We start from the raw sequence: 18703 nt of genomic DNA on the forward strand, positions 1-18703 counted from the left end.
CTGTGACAGGTTGGGCTGATAAGGCTTCCCACTGTTGTTCAGTCCCTCTTATATCCGCAATGACCTCTCCGTCCTGTGCAATTTACAAAGATGCACTGGCCTCAAATAATTAGTATGCACCTGGGATTTGCAATGAATTACGCACAGACACTTTTAATCCTTTATTGTGTGCATTTACAGTAGAACAATGAATCAAAAAGACTTAACAGGTTTGTCAGTGTCGTCCAGAACGACCTCTGTGATTGTTCCAAAGATGACTAATGAGCCGTGTCTGATCTGCAACCTCCATGATTAATGTCTGCAAAGTTTTAGAAAACTAAAACTTTTTACCCACAGCTAAGGCCCCTTTACACTATGAAATTTCTTGAGAAATCCGAGCTGTTTGAGACGCAAATGGAAAGCCATGAGAGAAATCTGGTAAAATCTGTGGCTGTAGGTCTAAAATGGTGGTTCTTGTTTTCGCTGTCACACATCCACCGACAGCCGATTTGAAATGTGCGCAACTTAAGACAGCCTGCGGCAAAATTCAGACAGTGTTATAAATTTAGGACAGATTTAAGTTCTCACAGTGTGACTGTTGCTATGACCCACGAAAAAAATAAATTACCCATGCACTCACACAAACTAAAATAATGAAAGCGAAAGGAAAAATAAAATATGTACGCATATACATACATATACATATACATATACATATACATATACATACATACATATACATACACACACACACATATATATACATATATATATATATATATCCCCTTCACTTATATAAAACTCCTTCTTCTGTGCATGCATGACTGCAGACAAGCTGCAGCAAGGTGGGGCCACACCTCTACTTTATGAGAGTGTGAACACGAGTAGATCGAGGAATTCAGACGGCATGCCGGGGGTGCCTGGGCAGGTTATGTGGGATTTTCTGCTGCCTACTTCCTCAAACCCCATCCATCCTCCCACCACCACCTTCTTTTTCACCCAAAACACACACACATACAAAAGGGAAGATTTCCAAGGCTGATAGTGGCAAGCCTGTCTGGGAGTTGTGTCTTTCATCATCTTTGTATAGATACAAAACAGGGGTCACTTATGTCCCTTTAAGGGTGACCCAGGAAAATCACACCATGGTACAAAGCCTGGCCAAAGGGCTACATACCTTGGCTGCAGAAGAGAGCAGAGAGTGACCACAGTGCAGAGGGATCACATCAACAGGTGGACAGACTACAGGCTCAGTTTACCAGCAGATGTCATTTACATTCTGGGAGAGTAGCAGGAACAGATTGGGTTTTATACAACAAAGAGGGTCTTCAACAAACTGAAAACAATTCCACATGCGCACTAGACAGAAGAAGACAATTTAGCTCTGCCTGTATGTCTGGTAATGATTACAGTGACCTCGCTGGGAAACTCTGTGATATACACCAGATATTGTGGTCTTTAAAGACAGACACTTGTGCCCTGTCATTGCCGAATTTACCAGTTGGTAGTAAATTCAACCTTTTAACACAATGTCAAGGCTGTGTCTTGGTTTGTAACATTTTTCTTAACTTCAGAGGCATGGGCAATTAAGGCTGAGCACAGGAATGCCTCTGTGAAGATGAATTTCTGCTGACAATGGAGCTTATGAGTGCTCTGAGGTGGACTGTTATCATACTTGACGCCTTATCTCACCACGCCACAGGCATTATTTCAAGGAAAATGTGTTTTAGCATGTCCCGTCTCGCATAGATGTAATGTTTCTCCTGAGTGCAAGATTGCCACTTCATTTTCACAGATTAAAATGGCAAGATGAATACAGTTAATGTACTGTATAGCTTTGATAGAGTCATTGTATTTTGGCCGAGGGGACTTGTAATCCCCTCCCCCTTATATAGGCTTTAAATGTGCTTTGGAATGAGTCCCAGGTGCTGTAGATGTTGAGAAATTCTTGTAAATGACGAGCACTGCTGGTTGGTACTTGAACACTATTTGATTCTCCCTATTATGTTTCACACTTTATGATCCCATACAATTTTATATATCTTAAGGATGAGGCTGCATACAAAAAAGTGTGGTGTGATGAGGCTAAGCATGTGTATGCACTGCTGGCTGACTCCTCTTACATTTTGGCCAGGCCTTGTTTCTTACATTACTAGTACAATACAGTCAATTACCAGAAACATGCAGACCCCCATGAAAAGATGTTTTCTTTTCTTCTTTTTCATATAATTTTCATCAAGCACAGTCAAAAATCTTTTTCATTATTTGTCAGTGGTCCCCCAGTGACATTTAGCTTGGACAGAGCAGTGTTTTAAAGTGTTTTTTAAATATATAATTATAAGTTGTCCAAACCACAATTGGATATAATTTCCAGCCTGCGAATTTTCTGTAAGAAGATAATTATTATATTTTGAAAATGTTTCACACAGTTTAATATAATTGACCACCTGATGGTGTGTTTCATTTGTGTCTTTTAACTGCCATTAAATTTTTTTTTTATCACTAATGTAATTGTTGCAATCTGCAAAATAATCTGTTCAGACTGTAAATTGCTGTATACCACTGCAGCTGATAATCCATTGGTCCTCATGTCTTGCTGGTTTTCTATTTTTCATGATCAACGTTGCCTTATCCAGATCAGTCGTGTCATTTTTTTCCAGGACAAAATTAGGTCTGCTCCAAAACTAGTAGATATTGATCCAGTGATCCTGACTGGAAGACTGGAAGCGAGAGAGAAATATGGCAGGCTGTCAGACACTCAAAGCTGTTTACTGATGTTTTTTGATGAATGTTTATTTGTAATGTAGTAGGTTATCTCCCTGTCTGCCTGTCTAGTCTGTCTCATCTATCTGTCTCTTCCACTCTCATTGAACTTTGAGGTGACCTAAGCGCTGTCGGACTTGTGACAGCCCGTCACCACCGGAAGGCTCCCACTGAGATGCCGCTGAGTGCGAATCTGAGTGCAGGGGTGATAAATGTGGGATGTCAGCTGGTGACTGTCCCTGAAGCTCCAGTATCTTTCGACCGCTGGACCTGCCAGGGCAGCTAGTTGGCTGAGTGTATGGTTGACAAGCAGACAAGGATGGAAAATGAGATGGCATGTTTATGGAGAAAGAGTCGAGATGTGCTGTTTTAGGATGTTCTCTATTTGTGGATGTCTGTGTGTGCTGTCTTTGCATGAGTGTAGATTCTTATCACCGGGCATCTAGTGGGCCTCATTATCAGGTTGCTGTCACCACCTGCACGTGTGTCCTCACTTAACTGTACCAGTGCAAGAACCAGTGCTGATATGGTTGGAAGTGATATTAAATGAAGTTACAATCTGTAAATTTTCAGTCCTTGTTGATTTGGTAACACCTGTAGTAACATCTTTTATGGTTTAATACAAATGCTGCTTGAGAAGCTAGTTTGTCACGAATGTGGCGTCTCCTTCTTGTTCGATTACTCACATCTTTATTTAAAACTGATCCAGTGTCAGGAAAATTCAGAAAACAACCATTGCGCTGTTTTTGGTGGACGATCACTGTCAGTGCCAAATATACTGCATTTCCTCTGACACCTTCACAATAAAGGTGCTTCACCAGCTTAACGCCTTCAGCGTGAAGCTGCAAGAGTAGGAAATGATCAGTTTGAAGTGGAAATAACTTAAAACAGCTCTGCCTCAATGTTCAGAGAGTGAACGCTAAATAGTTTGGCTAATATCAAATAGATAAAACTGCAAACAGTAATGCTGTATTACAAACCCACCAGTACCAATAAATACTATAAAGTGAGGTAATTATGGGATTTGAATACTGTTGTGTAAAACACATATGCTTGTACTGATTAATTGATAGGATAGAACAAAATTTAGTAAAACAATACCCCAGTGTGATCATATCACCACACTATGACTCCACTGAAAGTCATTTAAACACCTTGGCCCTCTATATATTTCTGTCCATGAGAGTTGGAGCAAGCATTACAGAATATGTGTCTAGAGGGAACTTCGAGAATTACACAGATGACAGCCATGTCTATTCCTGTTTACTACCTTATCCACCCTACTGCGTGCCGTGATGCTGCACCGTGACAGCAGCATTTCACAGTTCCTGAAGGAGCTCAGCACACCAGCGGCTGAGAAGCTTTCCAGCAGAGGATTCATGTCAGTATTTCAACATGTCCTCACACTGTGTGCAGGTGGAGAACATCATCCATTATTCCAAGTAAAGTAACAAGTTCCGCTTCCTTCTGGTCAGGGAAAGCTGTTGTAGCTGTTGGAGGGAGTCTTTTTCATCCCCACCAAGTCTCAAACTTGGTAAAAGAGAACAGTAGGGGCGTTTGTCTGGCCCCACTGAAGTGGAACATGAACGGGTCCTCTATCTGGTACTCTAGTTTTCTCTGCAAATAGAACAGCACAAGTGCAGGCTTAACTTCCTCAAGCTCCACTTTCCCAAGCGTAGTCTGAAAGAGAGCAAGAGAAAGAGAGAGACCTCCTATCAGATTCTCTAACAGCTCGGGAGGTAATGGGAGGACCGGGAGAAAAAGCTGCTTTCCGTACACCAGATCTCCACTTATCTCCTCTCACACGCCGAGTGTAACTTAAACTCACACACCAGTGATTTGCCCTGAGCACTATGTGAGCCATTTGAGAGTAGTTTTATTTCAAAATAGTTTTAACAGTGATACGGAGGAAAGGATGTGGCAGTGTTATGTATGATATGATGTGAGACTAAGCCTTGGAGCGGTCGGCATCTTTTCTGCTGCTGCTGAAAAGGAGAACTCTCAAGAAGAGATTATAGTAAAGGCCATCAGTTCTTTCATGGCTCTACTGAATTGGAAAAAAGGTGAATGAGACCCAGGGTCAGACTTCCAGGCCCTGAATATTATCTGCTTTCTGACCTTTTGTAATAGAAGCTGTGTTATTTGACTGCAGCTCATGATACCAGAAGCAGTCCAGAACAGATGGATCCGATAGGGAAAACCAGCATGGGCCACAACTAATGGCAGTGTAGTGCTTACTTAACTCCTTATTGTTGACATACAGCAGTGGGTGATCTGTTGCTTTTCTGTTGCCATTCAGTTCTGAGTTGTCTCCTAGAAATTGCATTTATATACAACTAAACTGCAATGGAAAATATATTTCATAGAAAGAGTAAATGCAACCAGATTATATTTTCTATTAACACAATGAGTTAATTTACATATTTAGCAAGTCGCAAATATGTATATTCTGAACATATTAGTAAAATGTTCACAGACTAATTATTTTCTGCTGAAAGAGCTCATTTTGCATTACAGTATGGTTGTTTAGTCACTAACAGCACTTGGATAAGGAAAGATTGTGGTCTGGTTTAATACAGAAAAAACAGTTCACTGATTTCAAACACAGTGTGCTTATTTACATTTAATAAAAATCACAATCTTTCACTAACTTTACCCATTCATTCAAAAAATAAAGTGCCTCTGAAAATAATCCAGCCAGCGATTACAGTCCCTTCAAAACGTATTAGCTTTTGCAGTTTATATTAAAGTAATTTCTTGGAGACAGGGTTGGAATCACTGTTTGCCGCCTTGCTTTTGTCAAGCTTATCATAACCAGATGTAACCTGCCCATAACTCCATAATGGCGGGATATATCTGTAATGCTGAGAGGGGAAAAAAAAGAACAAACAGCTTCTGTAAATTAATTTAGGAGAGTTTGATAGTAGGTTTGCACATCATTAGCATACTATCATCCCATCAGCATTAGCATATTGTGGGGGGTGTCGGGGGTGTCGGGGGTGGGGGGGGGGGTATAAAAATGGAGAGAAGATCACCTCTAGGACAGAAAGAATGAAAGAACTTTGGCAAACCAAAGGGCATCTCTGTGCCAAAAATGAGCAGCCTACACACATCTCCTGTGACCCTGTCTGTGGTTTCTGTTTCCCAATTTTATTTTTTTGTTTTTCTACTACAATCTTACAGTCACAGCATGAACAAAATCATTTATTTTCCACCCTTTTTTTTTCTTCTTTTTTAGAGTTAAAGTCTACAGGCACGGCTCACCACTTCTCCTTTTTGCTGAACTCCACCGACTATCGCATCCTTCGCATGGACGAGGACCACGACCGCATGTATGTGGGCAGCAAAGATTATATCCTCTCCCTGGACCTGCACGACATCAACAAGGAGCCACTCATAGTAAGAAATGTCAAACATTAAACTGAATGAGCTCAACACGAGTTCACAGCTAACCAACATGTTGATTTTTTTCCCCTGTCAGATCCACTGGCCTGTTGCCCCCCAGAGGAAGACTGAATGTGTTTTGTCAGGGAAAGACACCAATGTAAGTACTCAAATAATGTGAAACAAAATTTAATGATGTGCTGAAACAGTGAGTTTATTAACTGGTCTCTTGACAGCAAATTATTTCTTTTTAATTTTGATTCTGTAACAATAATTTCAGTCCTTACTAAGCAAAAGCATTTCCTGGTATTTACTACTTCTCTTTGTCTGATATCATTTAAAATTGATTATCTTTGGGTTACGGACTGTTGGTCAGATAAAATGAGGGTTTTAAAGATGTCACACTGGGCTATAGAAGATTGTGGTCAGTGTTCTAACATAGCATGGACAGCACAATTAATCAACTATTCGAAAAATAATGGAAACATGAATTAGTAGTAAAAGTAATCATTCTGTTGTGGCCCTAATTTAAAATCTGTATGCTGGTGACCTCCTGAATGTTTCCATAGGAGCCGTTCAAGCAGTTCATCTACCCTCAAGACAAAGTAGGAGGCCTGTATAGTAACAGTAAATATTTCAGCACACAGCTGTAAACGTGTGTCCTTTGTGACCTGCTGCACATTTAAACATTTTATCTGGTGATACCCTTCTCTAAAACCCCAAGTGCATTTTCATTGTGCCTTTTTGGGGACACTTAAGATTTGAATGTGGCACTGGGGTCAATGAAGGACATTTTAAAGCTCCCTCCAATGCGCGGCTGGCTGTGAAGCTCTTATTCTCCGTCTCTGCATCCCTGATTGCTGATTGCATACAGCTGCCACCAATTAAGCTCTAGCAGGAGCTTGGAACGTGCAACATTCAGTCGTCTTCGCAGCTGAAAACATATTCCATCTCATACATATTATAGATACATCTATTCATTTTTCAAATTTAATCTAATTTCATTTTTGCAAAAATAATGATTTTACTCTTTGTTGTCCTGACTAGCAGACAAAATGAATTAGCCACTGGAAGCTACAGGCCTGTCTGAAGTGTTAATATGATTCAGACATTTGAACACGGCCACCGCCAGCGCAGCCCCCACAAGGATGAGATGGAAACTCATCATTGAAATTCATACAAAATCCAGATCCTTCTCTTTTGATTTAGTTCACAGATTCAGACCTCCACCCCCCCCGAAAACACACACATACACACTCATCTCATCCATGTTAAGGCTGAGCGCTGCCAGAAGTGGTGAGCACCGACAGGGTGATGAGGCTCTGGCTAATAACCCTGCTCTCCCCTGCTGGTAGAGAGTGCAGGCTGCTGTTTATCCAACTGGAATGTTCATTTATGCGTGTTTGGTGACCTGCGCCTCTCACCGCCTCTGGCTACATCGTATTGGCCTCTGTATGTTCATGTGTGCATGTATGAGCCTCATTGTGTGTGTGTGTGTGTGTGTGTGTGTGTGTGTGTGTGTGTGTGTGTCTGTGTCTGTGTCTGTGTGTGTCAGAGGTGGGTTTGAAATTTCATCACTAAAATAAGAAATAAAATTGGCTACTGTGAGACATCTTGGCAATCCGGGCCGCTCTTTAGGGAATGACAGATGATGACAATTCAAAAGCAATTCAGAGGGGATGTCGGTTCAGGCAGGAGGTCAAAGGCAATCATCCCCACTGTGCTCTCTGTGGGGGAGCACAACTGTGCGCTGAATAATACACACAGGCTCACATGCGTAAAAACACACACGCGCACACGCATAAAAACACATCCTCTGAAACCCCTGACTTGTGCATCTGTCGTGTTGCTAAGATCTGCCAAAATGGCTCATCCCCCATCCTGCATAGGATCTTTTTTATGCTTGGTACATCCTTTCATTTTCACCAGCTGGCACTAACAGCCGACATGACGGACAAATCTGAACAGATATCATAAGCCTGTACATTTCTGTAGCTGGAGTTTTGATTTGGATGGATTGAGACCAGGAAGGTGGACAGCTGGTTAGACAAATAGAGATTAGAAAGCTGCAGACCTCGAAAGCACCGAGCTGCTTTCACCAGCAGCACCTCTTTGTCTTCAGTCCAAAAAGAAAAGTGTTGTCCCTGCCTAAATTCTTACCACTTAAATAATTAAAATTCTAAACACACCACGTCAGCATTGAGATTTTCACATAAACGTCTTTGTCTTCTTCTCTAACAAAACCGAAACCAACCAAAATGTTCACTCAACAGTCTCGTTTGGTCTAACCAAAATGTTTTTCAGTTGTCAAGTCTGACAGAACCTTGAATTGGGCTTTCCCCTCAATCCCCTAGCAAACACACTTGACAGCTCAGATGCACTGCTTTTCTTGGTTTCTGCCACACAGTTATATGGTGTTTGGAAACATTTTCCCTCTGACAGTGTGGTCTGATGTGTAGCCTGGGCCAGGCCGACACACAGAGCCAGGGAACAGCGCTGCCAAACGCAAGCCAGCCAACAGCGGAAATGATAGATGTGATGGTTTTAAGCCAGGCGAAAGGGGTTATTAACCATCAGTGGGGCATTATGTATTATATAACCATTTTTTTTCCATTGCATTTTCACAAATCTTTTTTTTTTTCTTTTTTAACCTAAGTCTCTAATCCTGTTGGGTTTTTTGTTTTTTTACCCTCCCTCAGGGGGAATGTGGAAACTTCATCCGTCTGATTGAGCCGTGGAACCGGACCCACCTGTATGTGTGTGGAACAGGGGCGTACAACCCCATCTGCACCTATGTGGACCGAGGACGCAGATCACAGGTAACCAAAGACACTGCCAGGCAGCCATGGAGACATTATGACCTTTACTCTCCACTTCTTAAAGAACCATATCTGTCAATCAGTCTTGGATCAGAGAGTCTCCTTCTACTCTTGCTCCTCAGTTTCATGGGCTCAGCTTTTCTTCCATCATTTTCTGCCCCTTAGTTTTCATCGATTTGCACTGTTTCACGGTCTGGAGGATTCTAAGAAAAAGCTCATAGCCAGTCCTCTCTAGATCTCCATTATTATTGCAGAATTGCTGTTGGTGAGGCAGCTAACTGCCACCACTTAGAGATCGTCGCAACACCAATCTTCTCTTACCTCTGGGAAAAGCATGTTGATAGTTTATCTATAGCAAATGTTCCCTCCTCATAGACCTCCCTCCCTTCCTCACCTGTTTATACACACCAGAGCCTGTGGTCTGTCTTTCTGTCTGGCTGAGAGCCTCTGAAAAGCCATCATTACTGATGGAGCCTCTCATCCATCATCAGCCTTGTAGCTCACCCTTCCCTCCATCCCTCCCTCTGTTCCTCCCTCGCTCCAGCACGACGGCCACGCAGAGCTGCAGCAGCTGCCGGCCCAGCTATAGTCCACACACTTACATTCACCAGTCTGCCTGTTTAGTCTCACTGTTCAAATGGAGGGTTCAGATTTCAATGTAAAGGTCAGTCCGCCTCTTGTCATTCAGCTTCTCCCCTAAGGCCCAAAAGCTATGTTGCTTCACACTGTAAAGATTTTCCTCAGTGAGAGTAGATGTAAACAGAAACCAGTTGTTCATAAATTCACACACACACACTTAACTGGAAACGTTTTCTTTTAATTGCATCTCTTTTCCTGCTTTTTGATGCTGTTTCTGAACCTACAGATTTTGGAAAAAAAACTTGGAGCATGTTTCACTTATGCTTGTTGAAGATTACTAATTATCATCTTGATATGTGAAATACCTTAGGACTGAAAGTAATGCATTTTTTCAAATGTTGGTTGTCCTTTTCTTTCTGTTTTCTTTCCTGGCGCTGCATGGTTTATGCATGGAGTTTGCAGCTGTGTTTGCATGACACTGACTCTAATCTAACATAGTTACTAAATGATGAATGTCACCCACCAGGCACTCTTGCTGTCTTCGCTCCACTTCAACTTCCAGTTTGATGTCTTTTTTCCTTTTTTTTTTTTTAATTTTTGAATTAATTTTCTTGGATTCCTCTTATTTTTCCCAATCCTTCTTTTCACACTTTCCTATTTTACTTTTTTCTGTTAATGTCACAGACATCGTCAGTTGAATTTAGCACTGATCTGGAATTGAATGTCGGTAATGAGATGGCCCACTGTGCCATGTCTCTGTTTTAGGGGTCCTACTATCTACAGGCACCTCAGTCTGGAGGGAGAACAAGTCGGTCAGCAGACTACAGCACTACGTCAGAGCCCTTGGAGGCGAAGGTGGGCAGAAGGGAATTTTGTAAAGGCTCTTAAGACTGGTGCCCACCTGGAGTACTTTTTCAGTCTAAGTTGGAATAGTGGGGATAATGCATTTTTTGTTTGTTTTTTTTTATATATATATATATATATATATATATATCTTGGATTATTAAGACTGGTCACTGAACTGCTGAGTCTCCAAATAACTGTCAAAATGTTCAGTATGAATGTATTTTTTTGTGTGGGAAACCTACTTCCCTCCAGTAGCACTCAACACAAAATAGTGCTTTTTAAATGTGCTACTCTCATGCCAGTGGAACCTTTAATGGCCGCTAAGAGTGATGTCATGTGTAGACACACACAACTGAGAAAAAATCCCAAAAAAGATCCCAAACACTTTCAGTCACTTGTACTCACTTTATTAACATTTCAGTCCTCAGACCTTCATCACGTAAACGCATGCAGACACACAAAAATTTGCTGGAAACTCACATGACCACAAGTCTTTAAAAAAACATCTAAGAAAGAACTATAAATGCAGCTTTGACATTATTCTGCCTTGCCTTACATATTTCCTACCTACCTGTCAGACATCATCAGCCACCTTTGAAGTGCCTGACAAAACTCGATGTAGACACATATCCAGTGTTGACACAGATGTTCAAGATGTCCTCTTGCACTGGAATAATGAATTCTGGTTCGAGCCACTAACATCAGAAGCATGGTGGATGGGTTTTGGATTGCTCTCAGCATTTTCCTCCACCTCTCCATCTCACTGATAACTGGCTTTGTATGCTTTTTGTTCCCCTCAGCAGATCCAGTAGTGCTGTGAGAGTCTGTTCAATGCCTGTCGGGTCACAGCTCACACCTTGTCATTGTTATTTTGCCTCCCAACTGATCACATTATTACTTTGATTCTACTGTTGCCATGTAAAACTGCTTATAACCTCTACATATACTCAAAGTGCCTTGTACACATTGCATCAAAAGAATTATCCTCCCACCCAAACACAATAAAACGATTCCCTCAACGCAATAAATCTGTTGCCAAGTGAGAAAGCAAACCATGAAAGTTATTAATGATGTTTTTCCTATTTCTTTACCATTACAGGAATACATTTTCCGACTTGAACCTGGCAAAGTGGATTCTGGGAAAGGAAAATGTCCTTATGACCCCAAACTTAACAGCGTCTCCGCTTTGATCAGTAAGTACCTGTTTTTGTTTTTTTTTCTTGTTCTTCCCCTTCATACATGTACAGACAGCTTTTAATAACTATCTGTGGACAACAAAGAAGTTCTCAAATATGTCTATGGCTACAAGTCAGTTCAGTTTCTGTGCATGCCTGAGAGGGATCGTTTGTAACTGCATTAACTGACAGGCTCTACATTATCGAATTTAATTTTTTTTTTTTTCTCATTTTTGATGGTGTTTGCTTAAAGAAAATCTCATTTGTTGGTTACAGCAGCTGCCCCAGAGTAATAAACTCCTCTGATTATGATTGATGATTTTAAATACCATGCTCATATTGTGCTCTAGATGTACAATTTAAGGCTGCTGTTAGTGGCTTTCATTATGTATTTATCTGCTCATTACTTTTTTGACTAATTGATTCATTGTTTAATCATTTAAAATACCGATACTGAAATTATAATCATGTAAGACAGAGGAAATCAGCAAATCCTCAAATTTGGAAAGCATCTTACATCTGTCCCTAATAAAGTTACAGTTTCATTGATGTATTCACTTATTTCGCCAAACTCATGTGTTCACTGTCATGTCAGTGGGTGGTCTTTTGCTGTCAGCATCTTACAGGTGGTCAAAGATGGCTGTCGATCAGTGACCTCCTGCCCTGCATGTGTGTTTGTGTGTGTCTCTGTGTGTTTGTGTGTGGGTGTTCAATTCCAGCTGTCCCAAGCAAAAACTGTAACACCAAGAAAATCAGCTACAGGTTTTCTTACATAATGGGCAAGGAAGAGACATACCACACTGACACAACAGAGGAAACTGGAATTTCCCTGCTGTAGGCATCAGGAGTTTTTTACACCACTATTTCAATAGTCATCTTTCACTTACCTCCTCAAAATGTCACTGGATAGACTGCAGGAACAGACAGTTTCACCTTTTTTCCATGCATGGAAAATGAGGAGTCTCTGTCTATGCAGATGTTAGACATGATAGCTTGGGATCTCACTGTGTCAAAATTTAGAGCTAAAAAAATTACATTATATTGATGGTGGTGGTGGAGGTGGTTGATTGAAGGGTTAGGGTTATAATATCAAGATTTCATTGACCCCTAACCTACACATCATGAATCCAGCTGACATGAGAATGGCTGTGGAAATCCAGCTGTCCTTTCAAATTACACTGATTGGCCCACTGAGTATGATATTAGTATGACTACATTGTAATTATGAGGTCACCATTTTAACCCACGTTTCATTTCTGACACCACTGAAGCAAATTTGATGAGATTTTGAAGTATGATTGTATTTTTGGCACTGTCCTGTCATCATGTAGAGTTACACTCTCTAACTTTGACAGCCCCTGTACGTGCTATCAGGCTGATTTTGAGGACACCTGGAGGGATGATACATCTTTTTAATCAAGTTTCAGTCAGGCCTGGTCAACAACGCATTCTTTATTTGAACCTGAAAAGGTTTTCATCCATCATGACTTCACCTCCGCAACACCATTCCTTCTTTCTCTGTGACTGACAGATGGAGAGCTGTATGCAGGAGTCTACATTGATTTCATGGGAACAGACTCTGCTATCTTTCGTACACTGGGGAAGCAGACAGCCATGAGGACTGATCAGTACAACTCCAGATGGTTAAACGGTAATGTCTCAACTCACTGTTTGTTCTGCGCCCAGCATTATTTCTTTCACTCATCTCTCTCCAGATCGCTTTTAATTTATTCCTCAGTTCCTTAAGAACATTGCTTTAGTGTCTCAGGCAACAGCCACACGTACCCTCTACATTACCCACCAAATCATCGAGTCTTCTAGGAATGAGATTGTTGATCTTTCCGGCCTGCTCCACATGACTTAGTGATCATTTGACTCAAAGCATAAAATGCACTGCGCTAATTGTTGACTGCATGCCTGCAGAGCCTGAAAGCAAGGTCAGTAGTGTAGTAGCAGGGGGAAATTACTGAATGTCAATAATGACTCAGAGTAGCCTCCGCTCTCTAATGAACCATGATTGTCACAGCGCTATAAATGCTCGTCGGGTGCTTTCGGTTGATGTTGCCAAATCAATCACAGCCTCCCCCGGTGTTGCTGGCTCCCAGATTTTCCTCTGACCCTGTTGCCCTGACAACAGTCCCCTGGTAGTGGTACACAGAATCGGGACACCTGAGTCCTGCTAATCAGCCATGTGGAATCTCTCGGATATTTCCCCCTCCCCCCATTACATGGTTCCTAGTTACCCCCCCTCCTCCTGGTTTTGGTTTGTCCCCATTTGGGACCCTGATCGGTCACAGCGGGGAGGGGCACCCCGTGTTGCGTGTCCAGTGGTGACCCAGTAAGTCAGCCAGTGGGAGCTCACTGTGATGCCATATTGAGCGTTGTCACTAGGAAGAAATAAAGGGATGGGTTTATAGCAGGACAATCAGAGTGCTGTTCTAAGCTCCATGCTGTTGTTATTCACTACTCAGTTTCTTTGTCAGACTTTTAATGATGTCTGCCCTTCGTCCTTTAGACTTGCAGACCTAACACACACAGGCATAAGTCATACGTATTGTGATATGCTCACTGTCATCGCATCAAGTTTGCGAGTGTGTTTGGCTCGGAAAGGCAAAGATACGCTTAGAAACGAGACCTCACCTGTTTCCATTTATATGAATTCTCCAACTATGGAACCCATCTCAAAGTTATTGTTTTTTCAGGTTCTAAAAACAATAGTCAGGTAGCCATAAGTACAGTGAAACACTATTTGTTTGCTGTAATCATTCCTGCTGTGCATACTGACCATTAAAAGATCCCTTCCTGACACTTCTAGTGTAAGTGATGAGGGAAGAAATCCTCAAGCCTTGTTCTGTGCAAAAATATGTTTAGTTTAGATAAGATTAAGTAAGTATTCTCTAAATTTACAGTGTACAAAAATGGTTGTTTGTGCTACTATTCCTCCACCACTTCTCAGCAAAGACACACTGTCCAGGGAAAAGCAAAGAAGAAATTTCAAATGAAAAAGACTCTGAAGCCACGTATTGGCTTTCTTTTAACTTTAGATCATCACAGCCAGTATGGACAGGAGTAATGTTAACAGCTACCGAAACTTGTTTCAATATACATGAGGGCATGTGAATTTTATTTTAAGACAGATTTGGAAAAGACGTGAGCCTGTCTTTTAAATAGTGAATAAAATAGGATAACGGTTGATATGCAAAGTGAATCTTTCCCTTTAATTAGAGAATTAGTTCTTCTAATATTATATTCACATCAAAGGTTCAGCTAAGCATTATCACGCAATAGCAGGTTTGATTTTTTTTTTCTTTGCCGAATGGTTGATCAGATCTGTATTGCTATAAAAGTCTGGTAATGTCTGCACCACAAGCAGATGTTCTAGAAGTCTGCAGAAAGTCCACTTGAGGCCCCTTACAGTCTTGATGACTTGTGGATTTGAACAGCCCTCCGCACTCACAGACTCCCCACACCTATTTACTGTGGTGAAGTCTGGATATGTGGACGGAGCCTGTGTATAGAGACGCATGTGCTGTATGGCTAGTAATGCTCTCTCCATCTTTCTTTCTTTCGTCAGATCCCACATTTGTCCACGCACACCTCATCCCAGACAGTGCTGAGAAGAACGATGACAAGCTCTACTTTTTCTTCCGCGAGAAAGCCTCTGAGATGGGCCAGAGTCCCATGACCCAGTCCAGGATTGGGCGGATCTGCCTGGTGAGTTATCACACCAGTCAGCAAACCTCATGCTGATCATCACCAGTGAAAACTTTATATGTCTTCATAATGGTTATTTAGCGTCTGTTGCCTGTTTCCTCATCCATTTGTGGACCAGAAAGAAAGTCCCTCATGATCTCCAGTAATTGCTGAGCACAAAAAAGTAACACACATCAATTACCAAAACAAAGTCTTTGCTGTTTGCCTCAACAGCTAACTCTGGGAAGCATTCTGTTATTTCTGTTCCTCTGTATGAAGTATTTGAGTGACAGAGTTTACTTTACTCCACATCTGTATACATGCATAGACATCCATACAAAGCCAGAGCTGTGTTTACTCTGTGATGTAGTGCTGTGGCCCGAAGTGCTGGTTTTCACCAAAGACAGACAAATAATGACATGGTGTCCAAAACTTTCACATCATCTCTACATGGACTTTAGAAAAATGTCTCTCAAGATGCTCCTGTGTTTGCAAGATGCATGCCTAAAGTATGTAATTTGCAAGAAATGTACTAAACAAGACTAAGAGTCTTCAGTCTTCAGCCATACTAGCAGCTCTAAGAAGCTGTATTTAGGCACAGCAGTGCTTTGGGCAAAATGCATCAGCATGCTGACATGCTTATAATAGCAATGCTAGTGAGCAGACCTATAGCAGGTATAATGTTTACCATTTTAGTTTAGAATCTTAGTATAATAACATTTGCAAATTTGCACTAAATACAACAAAGTATAACATTTCTGTCTGAGTCTGGAAGATAAAACATCCTACTCTTTTACCAAAGACCACAACAAATTTTGAAAACTCACTAAATAACTTTTTAAAAATGTTTCCTTACCCTGTGTTACAGTAGAGGAAGAAAGATTTAAAATGTATTTCATCCACCCATACAAATCTTTTGGACCCTGTAAAATCTGTTGAGTCCCAGCCCATGAATCATTTTTCCCAAGGCTTGACTCTTTACCTCAGTAGTAGATGTTGGATGACCTCTGCTGCCGATGGGCCAAGCTGAAACACAGAGCTGATCTTTATTCATACAGGCCCAATAACAACAGACCCAGTGCAGTTAGTTTGGACTGTTGTTTTACACAGCTGTTAGTCAGGCGTTGGGTGGACTTGTCCTGCTGAGGTGGATAGATGACTACTGTGTGTCTCTGCCTTACAGAACGACGACGGTGGACACTGCTGTCTGGTCAACAAGTGGAGCACATTTCTGAAGGCTCGACTCATCTGCTCGGTGCCTGGAGCCGACGGCATTGAGACACACTTTGATGAACTAAGTGAGTCTGAATTATTATTTCCCTCTTTTAACATTCAGCCTCCATGCCTGACCTTTTGAGAGGATCTCCAATGCTTGCTTTCATCTCTGGACATTATGCACCCCCCCACCATGTGTGTCCAAATTTTCTCCATTTGCACTCTATATTCATCATTTATAATCTAAAAGTTGGCACATTTTAAAACTTTTTCTCGCTAAAGACAAATTGCAGCCACTTACTGTGACGTTTTTACAGATCAATTTCTATAACTCAGGGAACATATAATACATCTGCTTAGAGTTAGTATTATGCACGTAATGAACACATCAGTGACCTTACAAAAAAACTTGGCAGATGGACAGTGAGAATTCTTACATGACCGTGTAACCACTACAATTCAAAACAAGGATCTCCAGATGGACTTCTTGTTGACAGATTCAGTACCAACAACTTTCTCATTTGTAGAGTTCTCTTCACATTTGCTTTGCATACTTTCACCATGATGTTAATCCACATTTACTCAGATTTAGCTGCTGTGTGTAGGCCAACAGCTTACTGTACTGTAGGGACACACACCCAGCAAACCAGCGTTTAGCATGTCTCTGTTTATGTACAGCAACACAGGGAAGAATCCCAGGGAAGCTGCAGCTTTAGATTAAGGTATCACCGACTCATACATGTTAATCTTGACATGTACTGTATATTCCTTTGAACATTAACATGGCTCATGTACAGTGGGTGCCATCCTTAAAGGGTACTGTTCTTGATGTAAGACTGGGACCGTTCTGCTTTCAAGCGGCATCAACATGTTATGCAGAGAATTTGTACTTTTTTTTAAAGCAAGAGACAGAAGAGAAAAGCAAATACGCACACATGCATACAGAGTAATCAAAGTAATGAGCAGCTGGGATCAGTCTGACCCCCCGTGGATCATCCCAGCCTGTCTGTCATTTACATGACTGACAGGATTTAGGAGGGATTTGTAGTATCCTTGAAATTATAGTGACTGGTTGTACGAGCAGCAGTTCATTTACTGCCTTTCACTTGTTTCTTTTTGCTAAATTTGAGTAGAAAATGTGTTCTCAGTGGGAATAAAACTTAAATTTCACACATTTTCATGATAGAAGGCTAAAAAATATATATTATGATTTCTAGGGAAGGCTAATATATTTGCTTTTAGCCAGCTCACGCTTTTCCTTAATCCAGCTGACAGGATGGATTCTAAATAGTTTGCATTGGATGAACCCAACTCTACCAGTTTGTATTTCATGTCCAAAAATGGGGAAATTTTGGTATACAGTATAACTACAATTTGTAGTTGTTATGATACTATAATTATCTTAACATTATCCAAAATTTACATAATGACATGAAGCTTGTGACCTACAGTATATGTCAAACTCTGATATAACAAAACCACACTCAAAGAAGGCAGATTGATTATACGCTTTGTATTGCCTCATATCCTCTGTACAGATAGATGATGGCCCGCAACATGCACATAAGTTTCCTTTTATCTGTCAGTTCTAATTGTTTTCATTCAGATTTTGTCTATTTATTGTGATTGTATAATATAATTCACCCAGTAATTGTGCATCAAACACGGCTTCGAGCTGAATGTATAACATTCCTACTATGATGAGGCTTTGCGAGTTGCAAATGTATGTTGTGCATTAAGAGCTCTCAGTGTCAGTGACAGAGGAGTGCTCTTCTGTCAGTGCCGCTGTGCTTTTAGTCTATGCACGGCTCAGCAGGTCAGCTGTTGTCTCAGTGCAGATGAGCACTCGTGAAGTCACTGTGAGTCCCGAGGCGCAGTGTAACATCCCCACAGCTCTGTGGTCGGCCTTCCCGCAACCACAGACAGTCTGGTACAAATGTATTCTGTCTCTAGTCCTGCTGGTCCTGATGGAGCCCAACAGAGGCATCAGAGAGGGGGACTCATGGGAGAGAGTGGAGTACGTTCAGATGGCAAAGCTGAGCCGAGTCGAACAGAAGAAAAAGCATTCAACGTTTTACCCAGAGAGAGGAGGATTATAAAGACCGAAGAAAATAGACACAGTCGCAAGAGAGATGAAAATGTCTGCCAGACAAAAACGAGAATGAATGTGTGGGCAATAAAGTTTTATTGCCTTTTCTGAAATGTAATTATAGAGTGAAACATTGTTTTTTCACTGAGTTATTTTTTATG

General features: G+C 41.2%; 1 protein-coding gene across 2 annotated transcripts in view; it reads left to right on the top strand.

Moving 5' to 3' along the window:
• The window catches only part of sema3fa (sema domain, immunoglobulin domain (Ig), short basic domain, secreted, (semaphorin) 3Fa), a 48887-nt gene that overhangs the window by 23003 nt on the left and 7181 nt on the right, over positions 1 to 18703 (top strand). Inside the window, exons 3-10 of one of the 2 annotated variants that reach the window (XM_041034424.1) lie at positions 5981 to 6141; positions 6224 to 6286; positions 8826 to 8945; positions 10290 to 10379; positions 11470 to 11563; positions 13077 to 13196; positions 15120 to 15259; positions 16422 to 16536. In XM_041034424.1, the coding sequence (XP_040890358.1) occupies positions 5981 to 6141; positions 6224 to 6286; positions 8826 to 8945; positions 10290 to 10379; positions 11470 to 11563; positions 13077 to 13196; positions 15120 to 15259; positions 16422 to 16536 (903 nt within the window). The remainder of the gene's footprint in view (positions 1 to 5980; positions 6142 to 6223; positions 6287 to 8825; positions 8946 to 10289; positions 10380 to 11469; positions 11564 to 13076; positions 13197 to 15119; positions 15260 to 16421; positions 16537 to 18703) is intronic. The other variant, XM_041034425.1, reaches the window with a different exon arrangement.

The sequence above is a fragment of the Toxotes jaculatrix genome, chromosome 3 (genome assembly GCF_017976425.1).
Source record: "Toxotes jaculatrix isolate fToxJac2 chromosome 3, fToxJac2.pri, whole genome shotgun sequence".
Taxonomy (NCBI): domain Eukaryota; kingdom Metazoa; phylum Chordata; class Actinopteri; family Toxotidae; genus Toxotes; species Toxotes jaculatrix.